This window comes from Saccostrea cucullata, unplaced genomic scaffold (genome assembly GCF_032062105.1).
Source record: "Saccostrea cucullata isolate Sc308-1 unplaced genomic scaffold, CSIRO_AGI_Scuc_v1 ctg5524, whole genome shotgun sequence".
NCBI lineage: Eukaryota > Metazoa > Mollusca > Bivalvia > Ostreida > Ostreidae > Saccostrea > Saccostrea cuccullata.
Window position 1 is genome coordinate 17451 of NW_026929473.1, and position 17660 is coordinate 35110.

At 33.3% G+C, this 17660-nt stretch overlaps 2 protein-coding genes across 2 annotated transcripts; both read right to left on the reverse strand.

The window, feature by feature from the left end:
• Positions 1-2704: 2704 nt before the first annotated feature.
• Positions 2705-3809, reverse strand: LOC134280957 (deoxynucleoside triphosphate triphosphohydrolase SAMHD1-like). Its single transcript, XM_062763404.1, has 3 exons — positions 3712-3809; positions 3259-3309; positions 2705-3149 (listed from the first exon to the last, which is right to left on the reverse strand). The coding sequence occupies exons 1-3, from the start codon at positions 3795-3797 to the stop codon at positions 2924-2926; spliced, it is 363 nt and encodes a 120-aa protein (XP_062619388.1). The 5' UTR covers positions 3798-3809; the 3' UTR covers positions 2705-2923.
• A 195-nt stretch (positions 3810-4004) lies between these two features.
• Positions 4005-10483, reverse strand: LOC134280958 (deoxynucleoside triphosphate triphosphohydrolase SAMHD1-like). The gene is made up of 7 exons (XM_062763405.1): positions 10436-10483; positions 9924-10084; positions 9538-9683; positions 8588-8658; positions 8346-8486; positions 4262-4309; positions 4005-4184 (listed from the first exon to the last, which is right to left on the reverse strand). Exons 1-7 carry the CDS (start codon positions 10481-10483, stop codon positions 4005-4007), a joined length of 795 nt encoding a protein of 264 aa, XP_062619389.1.
• Positions 10484-17660: the final 7177 nt, after the last annotated feature.

Consider the following 17660-nt stretch of genomic DNA (forward strand, 5'->3'; position numbering starts at 1 on the left):
GGCCTTGGCAAGGATGAGACAGGGGACCAGGCTAACATGTACTGGACATTCCGCCATCAAGAAAATATATATAGTTTTACTCTGCATGGACTATTCCGAGCTACCAAAACGTTTGTGTGTGTGTCGGTGTGTGAGCTAATCGGCACAAGTTTTAGAAATTAAAACGTTTATATATAGGAAAGTTTAGTGACGCATACTAATCTTTTTTTTTTTCATTTATTTGACGAGCTGCGAATAAAAAAATGTCGCATATGACTATTTGTTAACATTATAATAGGTTATGAATTTATCATGGATTTCAACACCAGTCCTGACCTGTACGTACCTGAACAAACTAACCAATTGACATTCTCGGCTCTGAAGGAAAACATTGTATCATTTGAGGGAAGGGGGTTACGTATCGCGATGAGAGGAAATTTACTAATCTCTTTTAGTCCAATAAACACGAAAGAATTGCTTGAAATATTTGTTTGCAACTACATGGCTTTCTCAGAAACAATTTTGCATTTGTTAAAAAAAAATTCTAATTATTCATTTTTTTCTCTCGTATTCTGAAAGCTCGGAATGTATATATTTTGGGGGCTCCTCCGTGTAAAACAGCATTTACTTAGTTACAATCATGTACCCGTAAAATAGTGTCATAGTGATATTCTTTTTATTCGAGGAAATAAAAGAAATACATTCGGTACAATACAATTATAAGTTATGTATCAATTCATGCAAAACTCAAAGTTGCTTCATTTAATTTTCGATTTTCATGAGAATTGGAAAATAATGTCACTTCCACTTACAATTTACTGTGCGCATTTGCCATGTTTATTTGTATTTGCTAATTTAAACAGCATCGCAAGTTTTTATGATATAAAGCAATTAGAATAACTTGATATAGGCCCGTATACATGTAACGATTGCAATTACTTCAAAGTGGAGGGGGGTACGGGGCCTAAAAAATCCTCGTACTACATGTGTACCTTTCCAAAAGTAGAATCATCCGTATAAATCAAAAACAAGTGGCAGTATTGATATCCCCAATTTTTCAAATAACGAGACTATAACGTTCTTCACAAGGGTAGAATTTAACATTAATTTATGTACATGTGCAATTTAAATCACTATCAAAATTGGCAGAGTTATCGATAGGTCACCCTGTGTCACCCTTCAGTGTAACCGATGAACTCGTCCATAGATACCTCAGCAGATGAGAAAAGCGCGCGTAAACGCAGCACCTTTTATTTATTCGTCAAAGAATAGAATCCGACATTCAACACTTTTAAATCATGTTCAAGAAAACCTTTATATTTATGTTCAAGAAAACCTTTATATTTGTGTATATTCTTACGATTAGCGCAAATGACATATTTTCTTGATCTTAAATCTAGGACTCTAGTAAAAATCAAAGAGCGTTAATGTTGACCTCACGAATGTATACAGTTCACTGCGCGATCGATAAACGGGTTTCAAAACCATGTGATAACTGTACACACACAACACGCACACTGTACACACAAAACTTTCACGATGCATGAATTGAATGACAATGAATTATCTTAAGCTTGAATTTATTTTAAATAAATAATGTTACATTGAATATTAATACTTAAAAAGTATTTTTCCTCTCTCCCGTCTTGTTCTTTAAACTAAACACAAGGAGAAAGTTGTCTCTGAATAATCTGTATGACATCCAGCTCGAGAATACGTTAAAAACTTATTTAAACAAAGTTAAACATTCAATTTAGCTATAGGAATATTATTCTTGTCCAGTTTATTTCAGTTATATACGTGTTATACGCATACGCACATAGAATTCTTCTTCACTTGCCGTATAAAATCATTTACCTGTACATGGATTATAAAGTTTTCTGCTCATTTAATAACACATGACTCGAACAAAATAACGTTTTCATGAGATCAATAAGATGTTAAAGAACCCATTTCATATCGATAACCATATCGAAATATTTACCGTTTTTGAGTTATAGAGCAAAAACTTTCAAGGTCTTTCAAGGTCCCTAGATCCCTAATTTGAGGGGCCAGCCCCTTTTTAATGATGTAAAATGATAGATCTTAAAATTATGCACAATACTTGTTCAACATGTCTTAACAAATTATTTTTAGTTTAAAAGATACATTAGGAAATATATGTAAATTTTTGCGCTTTTAGGCATTCTCATTTTTGACCCCTATCTAGCACCATTTTGAGGGCAGAAATCGAAAAAGAAAAAGCGATGTGCACAACTTCAATTCTTCTAGTATTTGAATTCAGTAGGATTTCTGCTCCAGCCATATTTCATTTAAAGGGAAATAACTCAAAAGCGGAAGGGAATTTTTGAGATTTTTGAAAACATTCTAATTGAGTTTTGTAACGTTTAAAAACTCTGAAAATTTGAGCAAAATTCGTTAAGAAATGAGCAAGTTATGAGGTCTCAAAGTTGGCATCTAGGAAAAAAAAAAACAAAAAAAAGAATAATAGGGAATAATCTTAACCATCAGAATCGGTAGAAGGTCTTCCGTCTGAGCGGAAGACCTTAATAACCTTAGCAACATTTACAGTAACGCAAATAGGAACAAATTCAGTCATGCAGTTGGAACAATGAATTTAATCAGCAATGCAGTCCTTACACATGGTCAAATATGTATGTTTTTATTTTTAAATTTGTTGATTTTTGTATTGTCCCCCTGCTCTCTAGTTTATTGTTATCAAGCATCTATGTTTGACATTAATAGCACAAAAACATGAGGACTTGAGCATGTCTTCAATGTCTTGTTTATTCAATCAAATTCCTATCATTAAACCAATGAATTAATCGGATTGAATATTAGAAAATACTCTTTTACCAGTTATAATTTCAAACTTTTCATATCAATTGTGCTGTCAATTGGGTCAAAAAGAAAATAATTTGTATTATTTCTTATCAAAGAAACATTAATGACAAACCTCGTCCTCTACCTTTGTAACTCTTCTCTCTACGACACATTTATACAAATCACGTCTGAAAATTCTATTAATTATCGTTTTAGCCTCCTGGAATTTTTTAGCTTTGAAATTCTCAAAACGGATACGATCAATGACGTCATCTGTGACGAGACTATATGCTTCCATGTTTTTAATGGTGTCTGAAAGTGGCATTTTTTTCTGTTTAGTTCCCTCTCTATAATATAAAAAGATATCAATGTAAAACAGCATATGTATCACACGTACTTTATTATTTTTTCGAAGATATGTACAACAAACAAACCTAATATGTACAACAAACATACCTATAACTGTACGTCAGCTTGTCATTAGCCAAAACCAGCGCATCTGTAATCCTGTGTCAAAAAAATTAGAAGTCTACAAACAATTCAACATTTCTTTTTTAAGTACTTACATTGTCTTTTTTCATTAGGAAGAATAAAACGGAAAAGTCTTTATCAAAATCTTTCAGCAATTCAAATACATGTTTCATATTAACACTTTCATGGGTGTTGTTTTAAAAAAAAATGCATTCAAAAAATGATAGCAGTAATTGATTTTTTTGTTTGAAGAAAAAAATAAATGCAGCACTGAAAATGATTGGGCAATCGCTGATAAAAAAAAAATATGGCAAGTATAAAATAAACAAATGGTGGCAATGACCTAGCAATGACTGACAATATTTTAATTCAATATGGTGTTGCTTTTTTATTGTATTCAAAGTACACCTCCAGCAATTACACTCATACACAACTAACATTAGTTCAACGGCTTTGTTGACCGGATGCTGGTAAGCCCGGCGATGAAGGGTATAGCGTGTGTGGTACATATCGAAAATATTCATGTATTCCTGAAAGATAAACCGATATGTTTGTAATATATTTTTTTTCTCAAATCGTATTAATCATATCACTTTAAAAAAATCATATGATCCCAGTCGTGATCTCAAAGGTTGTTCATGATTCTGGTGAATATAACATTTTTATACAGTCAATTGATACTTTGATTAGAAATAGAAAATTTTCAAATACTCTGGTAAAATCATATGCTTTCATAAAAGACCTGCCTTTTTGGGAAACGAAATGCGGTGTCCCCGCTTGTACTTGATGACACGAGCCAGCATTATGCTTCGCATGATCTGAAAGTCATGCTTCAGACCCAGCATATGACAATCTCTAGAAAAGTAATCCCATTTATCCACGTCAATTTTATTCTCTTCATTAGCCACAATCTGAAATTTAAAATTCTATCATATTTTCCAAAAAATTAATAAACTGCAGTAAAAGAATTGTTTTTTTTTTTAATTACCTCGTAAAGAAAGTCCTTTTTAGCATCTTTTTGCTTTCTGTCCTTCTTCTGAAAAAAAAGTTTCATTATAATTGATTAATAAAATAAACTTTTTAAAAACACCTCTACAAAAAGAAATAATTAGAAGCATAAATATGTAATTAAAAAAAAATTACACTGAAAAATGCTTTGGTGGCCGTCTAATTCAACGGCAGTTACATACAATTTGAATCCCTAATTTTTTATCTTCTTTCTAAAATATTGTGCATGTATGAAAATACATGAGATAGAGGGAGAGAAATAAAAGAGATAGATGGAGAGAGAAAGGAAGAGAGATGGAGAGAAAGAAAGAAATTGAGTAAGAGAAAGGAAGAGAGAAAGTAAGGGAGAGAGAGGGGAGGGGAGAGAGAAAAGAAAAAAGAGAGATGGGAGAAGGGAAGAGAGAGAGAAAGGGGAGAAAGAATTTAAGAGGGAAGAGAGAGAGAGAGAGAGGAAGAGAGAGAGAGAGGTTACTACTGAAAACGAGAGTGAGATATAGAACAAGAGGCCCACGGGCCTTATAGGTCACCTGAGTATCATGTAACAACTTTCCATTAATTGAATTTGGTTCATGTTTTAAACCAGAGGCCATGAAATTCACAATTTTAAAAGAGGCACCATTGCTTATCTTAATCATAAACTAAGAATGCTTACTCTATTTACTTGATACCCAGAGGTAGATCAGAATAACAAAGAGCAAATGCATTTCCACTTTAATTAAAACCGTTGTGCAACCCATCGCAAAGGAACCACTGACCATGGGGCCACATATTTCAAAATTTTGGAAATTTTTTCATAAATTTTATTTCATCATAAATGGTAGATTAATACCAAAGAGCAGATTTCAAAGCATTAATTTATTTTCAGAATATGTAACAACCCCCCCCCCTACCCCTGACCCAAGGGGCATGAAATTAATCGGTTTGGAAGTGGCACTGACTTGCTCATCATAACTATATATACTTGGATCATTAGCATAATACCCAGGTGCAAAGGAAACAATTTTCAGAGAATTAATGTATTTTCACTATATAATCAAAAGAGCCCAAAAACCCTATAAACCAAATGGCAAATCCCGTGACACAGGGGCCATAAAATAAAATTTTGGAAGAGGCATTATAACTATATACTAAGCTAGTTTATATAAAACCCAGGAGCTTAGAAGATTTAAAAAGAATTAATGTATTTTTACTATATTATCATTAGAGCCCGCACTAACACCAGAACCCCTGACCCAAGGGCCATAAAATTCACTATTTTGGAAGAGGCACTCTTGCTCACCATAACTATGTACTTACTTAGTTTATTTGATACCCAGGATCAGAGAAGAAGATTCTCGAAGAATTAATGCATTTTCACTATATAATCAATACAACCCCACCTAACACCAGAACCCCTGACCCTGGGGCCATAAAATTCACAATTTTCAAAGAATTACTCTTGCTCATCATAACTATGTACTTAGTTAGTTTATTTGATACCAAGGAGCAGAGAAGAAGATTTTCAAAGAAATAATGCATTTTCACGATATAATCAATAGAGCCCCACCCGAACACCAGAACCCCTGACCCAGAAATTCACAAATTGGGAAGAGGCAGTCTTATACATTATAACTATGTACTTGTTTAGTTTATTTAATGCCCAAGAGCAGAGAAGAGCAGAGGAGAAGATTTTCAAAGAAACAAGAGGCCCAGGGGCCACAGCGCTCACCTGAGCACATCGGGGTTGAATTTACTCCCCCCCCCCCTCCAGGCATTCATCATTTGAACAAACTAGAATCTACACTACCTGAGGATGATTCCATATAAATATCACTAATCATAGCTTTGAAGTACTTGAAAAGAAGATTTTAAAAGGTTTCCCTATATATCCCTTTGTAAAACTTGGGTCGGCCATTTTGGCCCCACCCTAGCCCCGGGGGTCATGATTTGAACAAACTTGAATCTACACTACCTGAGGATGATTCCACATGAGTTTCATCTTTCCTGGCCCAGTGGTTCTTGAGAAGAAGATTTTTAAAGATTTTTCCTATATATTCCTATGTAAAACTTGGGTCGGCCATTTTGGCCCCACCCTTGCCCTGGGGGTCATGATTTGAACAAACCTGAATCTACACTACCTGAGAATGATTTCACATGAGTTTCATCTTTCCTGGCCCAGTGGTTCTGGAGAAGAAGATTTTTAAAGATTTTTCCTATATATTCCTATGTAAAACTAGGGTCGGCCATTTTGGCTCCACCCTTGCCCCGGGGGTCATGATTTGAACAAACTTGAATCTACACTACCTGAGGATGATTCCACGTGAGCTTCATCTTTCCTGGCCCAGTGGTTCTGGAAAAGAAGATTTTTAAAGATTTTTCCTATATATTCCTATGTAAAACTTGGGTCGGCCATTTTGGCCCCACCCTTGCCCCGGGGGTCATGATTTGAACAAACTTGAATCTACACTACCTGAGGATGATTCCACATGAGTTTCATCTTTCCTGGCCCAGTGGTTCTGGAGAAGAAGATTTTTAAAGATTTTTCCTATATATTCCTATGTAAAACTAGGGTCGGCCATTTTGGCCCCACCCTTGCCCCGGGGGTCATGATTTGAACAAACTTGAATCTACACTACCTGAGGATGATTCCACATGAGTTTCATCTTTCCTGGCCCAGTGGTTCTGGAGAAGAAGATTTTTAAAGATTTTTCCTATATATTCCTATGTAAAACTAGGGTCGGCCATTTTGGCCCCACTATTGCCCCGTGGGTCATGATTTGAACAAACTTGAATCTACACTACCTGAGGATGATTCCACATGAGTTTCATCTTTCCTGGCCCAGTGGTTCTGGAGAAGAAGATTTTTAAAGATGTTTCCTATATATTCCTATGTAGAACTAGGGTCGGCCATTTTGGCTCCACCTTTGCCCCGGGGGTCATGATTTGAACAAACTTGAATCTACACTACCTGAGGATGATTTCACATGAGTTTCATCTTTCCTGGCCCAGTGGTTCTGGAGAAGAAGATTTTTAAAGATTTTTCCTATATATTCCTATGTAAAACTTGGGTCGGCCATTTTGGCCCCACCCTTGCCCCGGGGGTCATGATTTGAACAAACTTGAATCTACACTACCTGAGGATGATTCCACATGAGTTTCATCTTTCCTGGCCCAGTGGTTCTGGAGAAGAAGATTTTTAAAGATTTTTCCTGTATATTCCTATGTAAAACTAGGGTCGGCCATTTTGGCCCCACCCTAGCCCCGGGGGTCATGATTTGAACAAACTTGAATCTACACTACCTGAGGATGATTCCACACGAGTTTCATCTTTCCTGGCCCAGTGGTTCTTGAGAAGAAGATTTTTTAAAAATGCCATTAATTTTTAACAAATTCATGATTATCTCCCCTTGGAAAAGGGCGTGGCCCTTCATTTGAACAAACTTAAATCCCCTTCACCCAAGAATACTTTGTACCAAGTTTGGTTGAAATTGGCCCAGTGGTTCTTGAGAAGAAGATGAAAATGTGAAAAGTTTACGACAACAACGACAACGACAACAACGACGACAGACAACGGACAAATTTTGATCAGAAAAGCTCACTTGAGCCTTCGCCTCAGGTGAGCTAATAATACATTTTCACTATATAATCAATTAGCCCCGCCCTAGCACTAGAGCCCCTGACCCCAGGGCCATGAATTTCACAATTTTGATTGAAGACTCAATGCTGATAACAATCATGCAAACAATTTGACTGCTTGATGTCCAGGAGTAAAGAAGAAGATTTTGAAAGATTGCATTAATTTTAGTGGTTTTGGCCCCATCCCTCAGGCCCCAGGTGGGGGGAGAGACCATGAAATTCACAATTTTTGTTCCCCTTTATCCATAAATGCTTTATAACAAATTTGGTTGAAATTGGTTCAGTGGTTCCAGAGAAGAAGCTGAAAATGTTCAAAAGTTTACGACCGACGTACGACGTACGACTGACGACGATGGACGAAAAGAGATAGCATTAGATAACCTAGATTACTCAGGTGACCTAAAAATATTAAATATACATTATCTTATATTAAATATGTTAATATGTACCCCTTTTATTAAATCCTTAATAAATTGTCTATGTTTAGAATTTTTCTGTAGGTCAAGTCCATATATTTCTGCGCATTCTTGAAGATCATGCATGTTTTGGTCGAAGATCCTATCTAGCATCTGAATGGAAGCCTCCTCATGCTGTAATAAAACATTCAGTGGTAGAAAGTATAAATAATTCAACACGCTTTAGGTTGAGAAACATAACACGCATATATATACTTTTTCAAAAAGACACTGACCTTCCACTTTGATTTTCTATTAATCCTAGGAATAAACATCAGGTCAAACAAGTGTGAGAATGCCCCATGACCTACAAAGAAAGTGTGCCTATATGTCTTGATGGAGTTTTATGAAGAGACTTTTACATTTGACAGCTGACTTTTAAATTTTCGTAATTGGAATTTGTCTCTGTTTTAAATGTAAAAGTCAGTCGTCGATTGTAAAAGTAAGTCTCTTCATAAAAAGCTATAAACCTTAATTGTAATAATTTGCATAATAAAACTTTTGTTTCGAAATATATCAATTTAATGTAAGGAAAAACAGTTTCATATATTTTTAAGAATCGAACGTCTTTTTTTAAAGTCGAATTCTTCATCAATCGAACAAATATGGCTTACATTAAAATTCAATATTCACATTAATAATAATGCATGTATTAGGATGCATTTTCAGCTCAAAATGGATCGGACAACCTCTTTCTTCAAGTAATTAGAAGACATAATTACATTACATATACATGGGTGAATGCTGAGCAGATACGTATTTACATTAGTTTATAGTATTTCATTATTTTTGGACGGATAATTGCGATTTTCTAGAATTTTAAGAAAAAGAGAAACAAACTTTTTAAGCTGGTTCAAAAATTGTCAGAATGCACTTTGAAACATACATTCTGCATATGTTTAAATCAAATTAATAAATACTACCAGTGGTAATGATTGAATCATTTAGTTAACCAGTGAGAAATAAGATCTGAATAATTAGTAGGCCCAGCCACACTTAAAATATTGACAAATTCATCATCAAAGTTTCGTTATACAAGAATGAATTAGAGGTGGAAAGTTATGTTTCTGTGAAAGAATGTCGGATTTGAAAAATGGAGAAAGAATAAGGAATAATTAATAAAGAATACAAATTAAATGTCAAGTTTTTTCTGACAGTTGGAGGATTTACCGATTCCTACATGTACCTAAATCATGGCAAAGCCCAGCAATCTCTACACACAGGATATCTTTTTCATCTATAGATATATCTTCATTAATATTTTTATATTCTGGATCTGTAGACATGTTAGCCTTGAGAGTTCGCACAAGAAGTCCAGCTAAATAACATGTTCTGTAAGATAAGTTTTGATTAAAAATGGAGTACATAATACATCCTGAAACAGATTAGAAGTGTCTCTTTTTTACAGCTGATAGTTGTAAAAGAAAATAGTACTAGGATTTAAACACAATTTCAATTTTTTTTTGTAGGATATGGATTTTATATCGCAAGTGATAGAGGAATAAACCCAGCTGTTACATATTGAATATTTGATAGAGATAGGGAGAGAGATAGACAGAGAGAGATATATACCCAATGGAGTGTTCAAAACGTGTATGGCATGCTCCAGGATAAACAAATGAACAGCCTCCAAGTTGTTTTATAAATCTTAGTCTTTGAAACTCAGGAGTGTCGATAATCTTGACACAGACAGGATTCATCTTTATTGGACCCCATATAGGATCATTAAAAATCTGAAAAAAAGAATGCGGCAAAGCCTAATTTATCTTTTTGCATTTAAGAAAAAGTAAGACTCTACGCTCTCGGTAACTCTTTGTTCACAAATTTTCAAATGAATATCAGGTCAACTTTAACTTTTGGTTTTCCACTTGTATTTTTTTTTTCATTAAAATGAATTGAGTCAATACAGTCATAATACTCGATGACAGAGAACAAATACTGATTTTTAACATGCTTTTGATAAACTTTACTAAAATTAAAAATTACGTGTCTTTAAAAAAAATTTTTGGTGTTAGTAAGAAATGAAAATGTGTATATATTCAATTCCCATTTTTTATTTACTCGCGTACATGAAGTGTACATACTTTCCCTGGAAGGGTCCTTGTTTCCATTGGAGTTGGTGGTTCCTGCATATTTTGTGATGACTGAAAAAGACATATGCAAACATTTTTAAGAGAGAGCGAGTGCAAAGATTAGTACACAGACTATATGGAGAAGAATCCAAAACGTCTTAAATCAAAGTTTTGAACAAAAATAAAGTCTTTTTTTGCTTGGCACCAATTAGGATGGTGTAGAGGAATACATGATATTGTTTAAGATGGAGTTGAAGAGTTCCAATACTAAAAGAAATCGAGTGCTACATTTTAATGTCTAGATATGCTGTTGTACCCTTCTTCTTAAACACTTTTGGATATACTAAACATCTAGAATAAATGTTAGTATTTTTGGTATATTTTTCTTTGAATTATACAAGAATTTTCATCAATTGATATCTTTCAGAGACCCTGATCATTTGATGGCACTATAATCTTAAATTACGAAGAATATCTTCAAAAGTTATCAGTAGGTAAAGTGTGTTGCGTATGTTCTCAAAATATCTTCTAATACAGCCATGATATTTAGAAACTGGAAATACAACCATATTTGTGTCTCCCACTTACTAAAAAATTATCTTTATATTTTATCAAATGAAAAATAAGTTCACAAGTATTCAAGACTACTAGATCTTAATATCTTATCTTGTTTGTTACCGTGTATACTCGCCTATAAGTCGGTTGTATTTTTTTGAGGATATTTTGAAGGGATTTGCCATTGACCCGCTTATAAGTCGGTACAACTTTTTGCCAGAATCAGATGATAATTTCAAATGAATCCTCTGATATTTTAAACCTGATTTCAATTAATATTTTTGGAAACGAGGGTCGATTTTTAACTTTGATTCATTGAGAAAAAAAAATGCCCTCTTAAGATTAAAAAATAAAATTATTAAATAAAAGTGCTAAATAAATTCTTGTAATTAATTTTTAGTCTTAGAATACAAACATGATTAAATTTTAATAAATCCAGACTTTGTTCATCGATAACTGTTGAAAATATTTATGGAATACATGTACCACGTTCTGCCGTCCAGAAAAATACCAGTCTTTTATGACTCGCCTATAAGTCGGACATCGACTTTTGGACTAAACTTTAACTCCCAAAAAACTGACATATAGGTGAGTATACACAATTGTCTACATTTCAGAGACTGTTTTAATGTTAGAAACAAGCTTGCTACAGTTAAAATATTTTGTAATGTATCAATGTATGCCCCGGTATGTATGCCTAACAATGTATTATTGTATGAAGTGCCTTAATGCCAATAAAGAATTGAATTATCGACGATAAAGTTTATGCATTAAGGAGTATTTGAGCCAAACTTTTAACAGTTTCAACAACTTAAAAGATTTTTTGATGTAAATAATATTACATGTATATGGTGTCAACCAGTCTACCTTTTGTCCATTTGTATCGATCGATAAATCAACTACGCATGTTATTTGCTAAATTTAAGGAAGTTATTGTTATTATAAATTTGATATTGCGTCTACGGGTTTTGTTTTATATCATTAGGCAATATTACTTTGAGATATTTTACTACATTCAGATTGTATTACTACAAGAAAGAATTACGCGCTAACTAGCTGATAAAAGAAATGAGACAAAGTTTTTGTACTTACAATTGGCAATCATCAAGTTAGACGTCCGCGCTTAAAAAAGACACAAATCAATAATGGGTGCTCTATTTCCCATCAATAAAGCACAACTATTCAAATCATTAAAAACCTTTAAAAATATCAGTAGACCATCAGTTCTATCTATATATACATGTATATATGCTAATTACACAAATAATCTCACTCGTTATTAGCAGACTTATTTACATATTCATATGAAGCAGAATTTGTCCAAAGTATTATACGTGAAATGATGAAAACACTTGCTGTTGCCTTTAACTCGACATTTAGCAATTAACAATGGTCATCTTTTCATTGTCGATCCGATATATCCCGGTGAGCTTGAAATGAAAGATACCAAAGAGTCTGACACATCTGTTTCAAATATTGAAAAAGATACTCTAAGAAGCTTCATGATAAACGTCATGACCAACTTTTCAATCGTCAAATTCCCTTATTTATGCAGCAATGAACCTTCATCACCTGCATACGTGGTTTATATCTCTAGGTTGATTCGATACACAAGAGCATGCTCTACGTATGAACAATTTCGAAAACGAGGTATATTACTGACATACAAATTGCTGAGACAAGAATATCAGCAGTCTCGTTTTAAGTAATTGTTCTATGGTCGATACAATGACCCTGTCAGAAAATACATTTTATCACTAAGTCATATGCTGATTGACGTTTCTCATATGAATTCTTAAGCCATTATATACGAATTGTCGACGGATTTTTCAGTTATTTCCAATCATGACAAGGATCATTTGAAATTGTCATCTGATTCTGACATGGGTGTGACCGATCGACAGGGGATGCTTACTCCTCCATAGTACCTGATCCAACCTCTGATATTTTTAGGTCTGTGTTTGCTCTGCTCCAATCCAATTATGTATTGATTTATGGACTTTTGACATCTCCATATATTTCATTCTTTCCACCAAAATATCTTACATAAGTTGATTTTAATAAATATCTATAGGATGAATTGACCCTTGACATCTAAGCTAAAGCTTACCTTCTTCGGTGGAAGCTGAGAAACTTTTTCATCAATTCTTTAGAAGTACTAATCGTGGTTTTTTTTCAAGCAGCAAATATAGTCTTACATGCAATACGTCTTGCAATACGTCTTGACTAAGTAATGTTTGCTAACTTCACTCACAAATCCTCGTGAAACTAAAAACCATCGAATTATTCATAAAATGCACTATTCTTACTACAAAGGATACTCTAAGACATTAACTAATACTTGAAGCGATATATATTGTATTTTGAATTTGTCTTATTTAGCTTTTTATTTATTAATTGCACAAAGAATTTGATTTTAGATGCATATCTTTCGATAGCAATAATATTAATAATAATAATCACTTATTATCTTTGATAATTGATATCATTAGATTCATAATTCATTCGCAAGTATACTTTTCTAATGATAATGGGTTTTTTTATTGGCAACGTTTCTGGATTTTGTATAAAATTTTTCAAGAACTTTTGAACAGGTTTAATGGTACGAAACATGTTCATTTCAGGTCCTTTTTACCCATCAAGCCAGCATTCCTTTAAAGATTTTGTCAAATCAATGTTTTTATAATTCTCAATGCATTTCCTATGTAAAATGTTGAAAAAATGGTCTTATATTATTTTTAACCATAAGTTTTTTCTAAAACCCATTTATTTCATAAAGTTTATACATAAAATACATTGTTGAATCTTCATTTCCGATGACAAACATATACTTTGGCTGAAATTGCAAATATAGAAACAAAACACAGAAATACCAGCACTGTTCTTTGATTTTGGGTTACTTCCCTTTACATCTAATTATTATTTATAATGATCAAGAGACTGACTGTTTGTTTCTATACTATAATTTACTTTATTTGAAAGGAGCTGTCATTAAACATTTTTGCATGGATTTATTATTCACTTTTAATGATGCCTCCTTCACAATACCTATAGAATCGTTCTAATTCATTCTACCTAGCTATCACCACTTTCAGCATAATTCTTTGCACTTCCCAGCATACATGTACTTATTCTAAATGACGACTTGTTGACTGACTGCCCCCTCGGCACAATGTAAACAAATCCATCGCTGCTTTTCTTTTATTACATATCAGATAAAAAACACACAGTGACACACGTGCTTTTGTTTACCTCTCAGTCTGCAACACACGCTTTATTGGTTTTCACCGCCTAGAGAATTCCATACGGGAGATCACTCTCAATGACTATTTTTATAAATGAAAAAACCTAGGTATAAGCCTTTTTTCTCCGGAAATCCTGCGTTGCCAATGACCTTAACCAATTCTTTTCAATTAAAACTCAGGAGTGTATGGAGAGGTAGTGATACGTAAGCTTAATTTGGACATAAAAGCACAAATAGTGTTCCTATTTCCTATATCAAGACTGTGGTATATTAACTTTTCGTTACGGCTGACTAATTCAATCTAGTCGCTGTTATGTGTTGTGTATGTAATGGATATATGCCGAATACTGTTCTATATGTAAAATTATCAGACTGTTTGAGGCCCGTTAGGGCCGAAAACTGTCTGATAATTATACATATAGAATAGTATGAGGCATATATCTTACTTAAAAATTGCCATTTAAATGTCTAAAAGTTACCTGGAGGAGTCCGATAATAACACAATGGGAGTTCACGTACCCATTGTTTTCTACCCGTCTAATAAGTAGATAAAAGAAATGAGACGGTAAAAAAGTGAGTGAACTCTTGTTTCATTAATTTCATTCATTCAATGGCAATGGCAGTCGTTTGGTTTAGCAGGACAGGGGTCTGGTGGAGAAAGTTTTTTTTTTGGGGGGGGGGGGCATTTTTATTTATGATGTGCATAAATTGACATTGATACTGACATAATTTGGGGTGATATTTTAACCATCACCATGGAAAGTAAAATGCGGATTTTTACCCTAGCTGAAATTTCAGCTTAGATAATACAAATTCTCAGGTTTTGAAAGTGTGGCCATCGGGGAAGAAACATAAAAGGAGATTGCAGAATCTTTTTTTCAGAAATGGATTTAAATTCGCTTATTCAAAGTGCTGAATCAAAAAAAAAAAAATCAGAGAGTGGAAAGTATTAATGTTGTGGAAGGTTTAACTAGGATTTCTTTTCATGGATTTGCTATTTTGTAGTGTGATCAACTTAATTAATTTCCTTGCGTTTGGTTTCCTGAATTTTTTCCCTAACATTTTTATTGGGGGTTTCTGTACTTATTTAAGATCTTAATTTCACTCTTCTTTTTGTTTTTTAAATACCGTCCGATTTTGTTATCATTGCCGTCCGATAATATATTATCAGACTGGTAATTATTATTATCGGACGGCTACAGGTAAATTTTTAGACTGCAAGAACAAAGGCTTGACGTCACAGCAATGTTTTAAGTACATGTACTATTATAACTGTTTTTTTTTCTTATTTTGGCGGCTATGATGCGAAAAACGATGCGCTAATTAACGAATTAGAAAATATTTATAAAAATATATAAACGGCACAGACAACCTAACGCTAATTCACGATTACTATAACCAGTGTTAGTAATATCGAATTTCTTTGGTAATTTTGTTTTTCAGACATGGCAGAGGCATGCAGAAACCAGTTAATTATACGGAGAAAACGAACAGTAATCAAGATCTAAAGTTCATAAAACAATACAAAACAGGAGCAGAGCAAACACAGAACTATAAAACAACAAAGGTGGGATCAGGCGAAATGGAGGATTTAAAATATCATAAATGATATAAATATTAAATGCATGCATAAACAACATTTATTGATGCTTACATGTTTAACTATATTTACCTTTTCAGTCGGACATTTGTGAATAATACCCAGACAAAACATAATATTTTGAATATATGTGTAGACACTTATGGATGAAACACAAACATACTGATTCTTATATTTTTTATATACATACATGTATTCTTATCTAATATTCTCAAATTTCATTTTCTAAAAACGAATGGCTTGGTTAACAAAGAAATGTGTCATTCCATCATACATGTAACATTACACTACTGAAACATTTGTTTTTTCAAGTCCGCGGCAGTTCGCTGTACTCTCTTTTCTGAAATATTATTCTTGTCTGTGCCTTCAGATATCAACAAAACAGACTTAAGTCAAATTTCAATTTCAAAACAAGCTCGGAAACACCTTGTCACAAGTAATGTCGAATATGAAATCCCTATCTTTTCTCAGAAAAAAAGCCATAGGCAATGATAAAATTTTGAAAAAAGTAGGTCAAGGTCACAGATCAACATACATAGCATATTTGGAAAGGTTTTTGTCACAGGTAATGCACAAAATTAATACGAAAGCCTTCCTCAATCAATTTTTTTGACAAATTTCAATCAAATCTTTTTTAGAAATAGCTCAAACTTTAGTGACAAGGATTTAGGAACTGATTCTTAAGTCGTGGGGCACGAAAAAGACCCCCACTTGCTTAATGGTTCTGAGTGTCGTGTAAAGGACAAAATTTGCAGCCCTCCGCCGGCATGAGGTGATGTCTCCGAATGAGTAAAAAAACAACTCGAGAGGGGCGTTAAATTAACAAATAATGAAACTAAATTTGAATAATTTAATTTTGGTTGTAACGCGTCATTTGATTGGATGAAAAATTAATCTAAACTGTATAACCTGGGTTGCCTACGTCACAGTGACTGATGTCAAAACATTTCAATCCGCTTGACATTACGTTTAAAATATGAACTATTTGAAGACGTTTTAAGGGAAAATTGTCATGTTTTCTATACTTATAAAGCTTCCGGTTTATAAATCGTAAACCGCCCCAAACCAGGTTATACTGTATAACTTGGGTCCCTATTTAAATCATTTTCTTAATTTAAAAACTTGAGGAATTTAATTATTCATGATAATCCTGATATATTCAAAGATAGCAATAAGGAGATTCATTATCATTGCGATAATTGCGAGATATTTGTAATCGACAAGAAACTACCAAACTCAAAGTTACAAACCGTTTCAAATATATATACAAGGCCTTTAAACAACCATAATATTTTTTAAACTGATCGCACTTACTTATCTGAGCATGTATAAATCAGCATTATTTTCTCCTATAGGGTCGGTGGCTTGCAAAAATCTGAATAGTTAAAAACACTCTTTTAATAACTGTGCTTAACATTAATTTCAACGTCATATAAATCAAGCTTACCTTACTTTTTAAATTTAATTTTTTGAGAAAAGAGCACATATCCGCAAAATATGATAAACTTCCTCTTTCTTGCTCTAAGCAAATTTAAACCGAATGATTTGCGTAGATTGAAATACCCCTTTAATAAAAATAGTGCTTTTAAATGGAAATATATTGTACGTCTTATCTTACAAAACCCGACATCAAATTCAAACAGATAAAACATACGATTTATGTTTTGCGGAAGAAAGCATGATTTTTTTTATTTACAAGTATTTTTCTTCCACACATTTTGATAAAGTCAGCAGGATCTTGAAACACCTCAAAATTGGGTTAAAAATGTATATTGCGCTCATATTTATTAGAAATGAAGCAAAGTACCTTTTCACTTTGCATTAATAAATTGATATTG

Excerpts from the sequence above, each read along its gene's own strand:
- LOC134280957 (XM_062763404.1), bottom strand. The coding sequence starts at position 3,797 with ATGAATATTTTCGATATGTACCACACACGCTATACCCTTCATCGCCGG. Across the intron at positions 3,310-3,711 it reads AACAAAGCCGTTGAACTAAT|GATTACAGATGCGCTGGTTT; the intron begins GTTAGTTGTGTA and ends TTTTTGACACAG. Across the intron at positions 3,150-3,258 it reads AAGCTGACGTACAGTTATAG|AGAGGGAACTAAACAGAAAA; the intron begins GTATGTTTGTTG and ends TTTATATTATAG.
- LOC134280958 (XM_062763405.1), bottom strand. The coding sequence starts at position 10,483 with ATGCAGGAACCACCAACTCCAATGGAAACAAGGACCCTTCCAGGGAAA. Across the intron at positions 9,684-9,923 it reads CGTTTTGAACACTCCATTGG|AACATGTTATTTAGCTGGAC; the intron begins GTATATATCTCT and ends CTTATCTTACAG. Across the intron at positions 8,659-9,537 it reads TGGGCTTTGCCATGATTTAG|GTCATGGGGCATTCTCACAC; the intron begins GTACATGTAGGA and ends CTTTCTTTGTAG.